General features: G+C 36.2%; 2 protein-coding genes across 3 annotated transcripts; one reads left to right on the top strand and one right to left on the bottom strand.

Annotated features, from left to right (window-relative positions):
- Positions 1-366: 366 nt before the first annotated feature.
- LOC103836768 (syntaxin-42) lies at positions 367-2,783 on the bottom strand. 2 transcript variants are annotated; one of them, XM_009113064.3, is made up of 8 exons: positions 2,315-2,783; positions 1,716-1,998; positions 1,359-1,448; positions 1,196-1,276; positions 1,017-1,094; positions 869-934; positions 664-744; positions 367-572 (listed from the first exon to the last, which is right to left on the bottom strand). In XM_009113064.3, the coding sequence occupies exons 1-8, from the start codon at positions 2,491-2,493 to the stop codon at positions 465-467; spliced, it is 966 nt and encodes a 321-aa protein (XP_009111312.1). In that variant the 5' UTR covers positions 2,494-2,783; the 3' UTR covers positions 367-464. The 2 variants fall into 2 exon arrangements, with proteins under 2 accessions (XP_009111312.1, XP_009111311.1); XM_009113063.3 differs by having other exon boundaries at positions 1,716-2,001; positions 2,315-2,765.
- Positions 2,784-3,336: 553 nt separating this feature from the next.
- On the top strand, positions 3,337-6,043 carry LOC103836767 (programmed cell death protein 2). The gene is made up of 10 exons (XM_009113062.3): positions 3,337-3,718; positions 3,802-3,885; positions 4,273-4,406; positions 4,489-4,586; positions 4,660-4,748; positions 4,907-5,015; positions 5,088-5,245; positions 5,329-5,399; positions 5,487-5,601; positions 5,688-6,043. Exons 1-10 carry the CDS (start codon positions 3,488-3,490, stop codon positions 5,844-5,846), a joined length of 1,248 nt encoding a protein of 415 aa, XP_009111310.1. The 5' UTR covers positions 3,337-3,487; the 3' UTR covers positions 5,847-6,043.
- Positions 6,044-6,452: the final 409 nt, after the last annotated feature.

Here is a 6,452-nt window from a genome sequence, read left to right as displayed (position 1 = left end):
CAACAAAAGGCTAGCTAGCTGTTTTCTTAAAAACTATAGGTAATAGATCTCTTTACGACTGAAAGAACAATCACTGTGAAACAGTGTATAACGATTGTTGTTACTCATATCACCATCATTCTTTCTCTTTGTGTTGTCTCCGCCTATCCAAAACATCAAAGAAAGATATGTTTATCTTCTCTTGGCTAGACAATCTGTTGTAATCACACAAGTGTAGTATTTTACATTTTGATAGTGCTGAATGTCTTAAAAAGAAATGGCCTGTGCTACACAATGAACAACTTGTCTTAGTTACGATCTAGATTGGTTTCTCATATCTGTAGTCATCTTTTTATCAATATCAATGAAAGCTTTCATTTTCTCTGCTGCTGTGTTCATCTACGTGACTTTATTATCCATGAAAAAATGATAACAAGAAAAAGACATGGTAAGGTTTGTAAATAACAAAAGGGCAGCTGTTGTGACTAAAACAATACATTCTTGAGAATTAAAAGGACAATCATTATGAAGCAAAGTATAAGGAGTATCATCGCACATTTCACCATTGCTCCTTCTCTTTGTGTTCTCTCCGCCTATTCAACCATACAAAAGACATGTCTCTGTGAGTTCTCTACCATCTCACAATAAAAAAGAACTTATATAGTTTTTGGTAAAGAATCAAACCTTCTGTAGTTGCTTATAGCCTTCCCCGACAGATGTAGAAACATTTTGGATATTGTAGTCTATCCGATCAACTATTGTGCCCTGATTGACACAAGAACACAATAAACTCATTGACACTTGAGAGAGAGCAAAAACAACCAAAAAAAAAAACTTTGTATCCACTTTAGGTATATTTTTATATGCCTTAATGAGTTAAGATTGGAACCTGATCAATCACAAGAGCTGATAAGTCTTTCATTATCTGTGCAAGATCATTCACTGACCCCAACACCTACAAGGTAAATCTCAAGTTCATCACCACTGAAATGTAGAATCAAGCAACTTCTTTAAAAACGGTAAGAGTAATAGTATACCTGCTGTATTTCTCTTTCCCTTTCCGCTGAGACATGTTGCCCTTCCTTCAACGTGACTGTCTGGTGTTCATCAAAACCCTATAAATTTGTTGAGACAGTGTCAAGGGAAGGCAATGATATTTGATTAGGAAAACTAAACTGCTCTAGCTTGATAATTACAATGATATATAAGAACTTACCATGCCACCAAGTTCTTCGTCTTCATCCATTCTTGACATCTTTCCATTCATGTTAAACTCCAAATCTACTCCATCCTGACCCTTTGATTTGAGAAGCCAAAAATAAACAAGAGCATCAACTTAGGGTACAACATGCATATACTAAGAAAAAAAAGTAAAATACCTCTTTCTGCTGCTGGAGACGTTTCAAATAAGTAGACTGTTTTCTGCGGAGCTCCATGGAGAGGCTCTGAAGATCTGTTGCAAGAGAACGCTGTCAAAAAACAGTGTGTCAACGAGTAGGTCAAGTCCATTAGAGATCCCCACTAACAGATGCACACATATCTTTAACCTCAAGCTACAAACTCAGAACATATAATAAACCTAACTGATGATAATGTCAACTAGAATGGTAATGAGAATATTTTCTCATATGAGATATAGTTTAACCCAAATTCCTCTAGAATATACATAGATTCTCTACATGGTCACACTCTTTATCCATAACAAGCTTTCAATATCAAAGAAGTTCAGCAATTACCTGCACATTTTTCCTGAGATTAGATTCTTCTGAAGGCCCTCCTCCTCTAGTAGATAAATTGTGCAACCTCTTCTCTGACTTCCTCAACAGATCGGTGATTTCATGAGTGATCATCTCAACAGCACGTTGATCCCCTTTGTTATCTCCAAAGGTAGGCATTAGAGCCTTTGAATGAGCCTTTGCTAGCTCGCCCATTTTCTCTCGCACCTTCTGTATATTAAATGTGATCTCCTCGGAGTCATCCACCCAAGCTGGTGGCAGACCAATTGTAAAGGCATCATTGCTACTGCAAAAAAAAAAAAAACAATCACAAATAACAATAAAGTTTACATTTTTATTCAAACCCATCAAAAAACAATTCAACTCAATCATCAAGTTTGTATTTTTACTCAAACCCATCAAAAAAGTTTGCATTTTTATTCATACCCATCAAGAAACAATTCAATTCAATCATCAAATTTCCATTTTTATTCAAACCCATCAACAAATTTTGCATTTTTATTCAAACCCATCAAGAAAGTTTGCATTTTTATTTCAAATCCTATCAAGAAACATCCCAATTCAATTGGATCATCAAAGAACAAGAACACAGAAACTACCTTGAAGGACCAGGATCATTGGTGCTCAAAGGAGCATAAGAGGAGTGATTGGACCGAGCGAAAGAGCCGCTAACCATTTCGATCACCGGACCACCGAACGAATCAGACAGAGGAGCACGCGCGCTCTTACACGCGTCTCTGTGTTTCCTGTACACCGTCGTTCGGTTCCTCGTCGCCATCAAAAGCCAAATCAAACTCAAGACACGAGATCCTGTTTCCGAGCTTCGGATTTCACGGTACTTGTGTCGTCGGAAGAAAAGTAATGAATCTGAATCGCAAAGCGTTCTCTGGTTTAGCGCGTGGCTGTAGACTTAACGAAGACGGAAGGTTATTTGGGCTTTTAGCTGTTAATTGGGCCTTTTGGGAAATCAAGTGGAGTAGACGTTTGAAGTAAGTGACGAAGTCACTTTTCTCCCTGGCTAGTGGTGCCGGGCATTGGGTTTACGGTTCTGTTCCATTTATTCGGTTTTTGGATTATCCATTGTGGTGTTTAAGAACCAGAACCGTTTAGAAACTGAATGGATCGGTTTAGGTAATGTCGAATCCAGGTTGGGTTTCTATTTTGTATAAAATCTGAAGTGAACAGAATTATAATTATAAATAATTCGGTTCAGTTCAGTTTAAATCCTAAAAAAAATCTCGAAAACTTGAGCTAAATTCAGAAAAAAGGAAAAAAAAACTTTGGGTAGTTATTTTAGATATTTTTATTTATAAATTATATTTTATATATATTAAAATTTTAAATATATTCAAAATATTCAGTTTTTGGTTCGATTCGGTTTGGTTTTGCAGATTTAGAAATATAAGAACCATTTGAATTTTTGTAATTTTCAATTCAGTTTCGGTCTCAGTTTTTTTTAATTTGGTTTTGGTTCGGTTTTCGGGTTTTTCATAATATGCTGAGGACTATCAGTGGCTAAGGTTATTCTGTTATCTGCAAACCATTAATGGGCTTATACTATGATGGGCCTAAACATTACGACGTCGTTTCCGTCTAGGTTTTTTTTGGGCCGAACTGTGTATCAGAGAGGTGCTTCTAACTTCATCGTCGTCTTCGTTCAAGATTGAGTTAAGGTTTATAGCAGCAATTAGTGAAACCCTAGAATCACCCACCCCCCCCCCCCCCTTTGTTCATTTTCAACAACCCAACTCATAAAGTCAAAACCTTTAGCGATGAGCAGCTTCAACGGAGACGATTTCAAGGGCCTCCGAATAACCCAGCTCGACGATGACGACGAAGAACAAGCTCCAGTGGAACCAATAAACGTCGACGAATTCGATGATGATGACGACGACGACGAAGATGACGAAGAAGAGCCTGTTATATTGGGTTTCGTCGAGAGTCCCAAGTTCCCATGGTCAAGTCTCCGACAGCTCTTCCCTAACTTAGCAGGCGGTGTTCCGGTAATAATCTTTTAATATTCTCAAATCTCAATCAAAGCTTGTCTTTTTATGTTCTTAGGTTTTGATTCTTTGGGTTAATACAGGCGTGGTTGGATCCAGTTAACTTACCATCAGGGAAGTCTATTCTATGTGACTTATGTGAAGAGCCTCTCCAGTTTGTACTTCAGGTTTGAGTTTCATTACAAAACAATACTTCCTCCAATTTCATTAAGATTTTTTAGAAAAATAAGTTTTTTTTTTTATGTTTACTGTGAAAAAAAAATTGTAGACTTCAAGAAAATGAATTGAGGTTGTTGCATTACTATTTGTTAAAGTTTTAGAAGAATAAAAATAAGTTGTTTTAGAAAAATAAGTTTTTTTTATGTTTACTGTAAAAAAAATTGTAGGCTTCAAGAAAATGAATTGAGGTTGTTGAATTACTATTGTTAAAAGTTGTTGAAAAAATTGTCAAAAATGATGCATTTAGGATAGTTGTTTAATGTGTTTTTTTTTTATTTGTTTAAATGTTGTTTGGTCGGGGTTTATTTATGGAATTGAGGATAAAAATGTCGCAGCTTTATGCTCCGTTAACGGACAAGGAATCAGCTTTTCACCGGACGTTGTTTCTCTTCATGTGTCCATCTATGTCTTGTCTCCTCCGTGATCAACATGAACAATGGAAACGTGCCCCCGAGAAACCTATGCGGAGGTAAAAGAAATTAACACTCTTTCATTACATTAGTCTCATCTTTGTGTTCGTTTGTTTATATTTTGTTTGTTTGTTTCTGAAGTGTGAAGGTGTTTCGTTGCCAATTGCCTCGTGTGAATCCGTTTTACTCGAGTGAGGCTCCGAAACACGATGGAAAAGACAAGCCCTTGGGACCTGGAGGTAAACTTATGAACTGATTGATAATGGTTTTGACTCAGTTCGGAATTTGATTCTTGATTTTGTTTCAATGTAGCTCCTCTTTGCACTTGGTGTGGAACATGGAAAGGAGATAAAGTGTGTGGAGGCTGCAAAACTGCTCGATATTGCTCACCAAAACACCAGGTGTGTGGGTGTGTGCATGGTTTGTTATTATTGTTTTGCTATAAAGAGACTAAAACGTTAAAAAAAAAAAAAATTAAAGTTTTTTTCCTATTAAAAATTAGTTGAGAGGTTTTATCATTAAAAATATATTTTTAACGATTTTGTTTTCGAATCTCTAGGCTCTGCATTGGCACAGGGCTCACAAAATTGAATGTCAACAGCTTCGTACCGTTCTCGAAACATCTGACTCAGTCAATAATGGGGTTTCTCTTACTCAAGTGCAGAAAGGTTTGTGTATTCTTGTTTAGTGAACTTTGTGTAAAACTAGTGATATCAATTATTTTTTCGGTTTTTGTGCAGCTGCGAGTAAGAGTCTATGGAAAGAGTTTGTACTGATCAATGAGGATGAAAGTGAGTACGATACAGAGATGTCAGAAACTGATGAAGTTGCTCAACCTATGGTGGTCTCAAAGAGAGAAGTGGACGAACAAATGAAATCTGTGATGAAGGATTTTGAGGTTCAAAAGTTACTTTGCTTGCATCTATTTTTAACTATATAAAATCTGCTCAAAAACGATTTTAAGTTATGTGTTTTGTACAGGGAGATGCTGATAAGAATAGTTGGGTTAATTTCCAGCAACGTGTAGACAAAGCACCTGAACAAGTTGTAAGGTAGTGATTCAATCACAGAACCTTTTGATGTTTTGTCCTATGATTCTCTCACAAGATCAATGCGTGAAAGTACATTTTTTGATACAGATACTGCAGAAGCTCTGAAGCAAAACCTCTTTGGCCGATGGCAAGTGGACGAGTCTCTAAATCTGAGGTTCCCAATTGCAAATCTTGTGGTGGTCCTCGTTGTTTTGAGTTTCAGGTAACCCTCTATTAGTCTGGTCTTAGTACTCTTCTTTATAAACCAGTGTTCTTGATTATTTCTTCTTGATCTGTGTTGTTGATCAGGCAATGCCACAGCTACTGTTCTTCTTCGGCGGGAGCAATGAGAGGGAATCTCTGGATTGGGCAACAATAGTGGTGTACACGTGTGAGAACTCGTGTGACTCGAGTTTAAGTTACAATGAAGAGTTTGTCTGGGTTCAAGTCTATAGTCAAACAACTTAGGAGGCATCGCATCATCTCTTCTGTTGCAGCGAAAGTTTTGTTCTTTACTGGATCATCTGTGAAATTCTCATGGGTTATATACTACACTGGTTCGTTTTTTTTTGTTTGTTATAAAAAGATTTTGATATTAAAATATCTTTGACTGAAGTTGAAATTAGGCGATTTGACAACATATAAAGAGTCAAATTATGATGTGATTAGCCAACAACAAAAAGATACCTTATAAAACTTAAAAGTGCTAGCTATAATTTTCATCATATATCTGGATTTTAGACAATCCGGATGAACTATATGAACGACAATTGTGACTATTGACAAACCATACTTTTGTCGAAACAATAGATGTTGGAATCATTCTGATAACCAAAGTTGTTTTCTAGACAAAACATACAAAAATATGGTTATAATGTTAACTATATAAAACATGTTTGATTGGTATATGTTATCATGTAATACTATTGTCATAAGTATTCTAAAAATCGGTTTAAACTAGATGACAATTTGCTATGAACAAACCAATTTTCTAAAATGGTCTAAATGGTGATTAAAGGCTTTCTAAACAATAATCTCATGTAACACCGCATAACTACCACCTAGTGATTGATT

The sequence above is a fragment of the Brassica rapa genome, chromosome A09, assembly GCF_000309985.2.
Source record: "Brassica rapa cultivar Chiifu-401-42 chromosome A09, CAAS_Brap_v3.01, whole genome shotgun sequence".
Taxonomy (NCBI): domain Eukaryota; kingdom Viridiplantae; phylum Streptophyta; class Magnoliopsida; order Brassicales; family Brassicaceae; genus Brassica; species Brassica rapa.
Note: the sequence above shows the minus strand (reverse complement) of the source record. Positions and strands in the feature narration are given on the sequence as shown.

What these genes read in the sequence shown, in the direction of transcription:
- LOC103836767 (XM_009113062.3), top strand. Translation starts at nt 3,488, where the DNA reads ATGAGCAGCTTCAACGGAGACGATTTCAAGGGCCTCCGAATAACCCAG. An exon ending in CCCGAGAAACCTATGCGGAG is followed by an intron (nt 4,407 to 4,488) that starts GTAAAAGAAATT and finishes TTGTTTCTGAAG; the next exon opens with TGTGAAGGTGTTTCGTTGCC. An exon ending in CTCGTTGTTTTGAGTTTCAG is followed by an intron (nt 5,602 to 5,687) that starts GTAACCCTCTAT and finishes GTTGTTGATCAG; the next exon opens with GCAATGCCACAGCTACTGTT.
- LOC103836768 (XM_009113063.3), bottom strand. Translation starts at nt 2,493, where the DNA reads ATGGCGACGAGGAACCGAACGACGGTGTACAGGAAACACAGAGACGCG. An exon ending in ACGAAGAACTTGGTGGCATG is followed by an intron (nt 1,095 to 1,195) that starts GTAAGTTCTTAT and finishes ACAAATTTATAG; the next exon opens with GGTTTTGATGAACACCAGAC. An exon ending in GCTATAAGCAACTACAGAAG is followed by an intron (nt 573 to 663) that starts GTTTGATTCTTT and finishes ATGGTTGAATAG; the next exon opens with GCGGAGAGAACACAAAGAGA.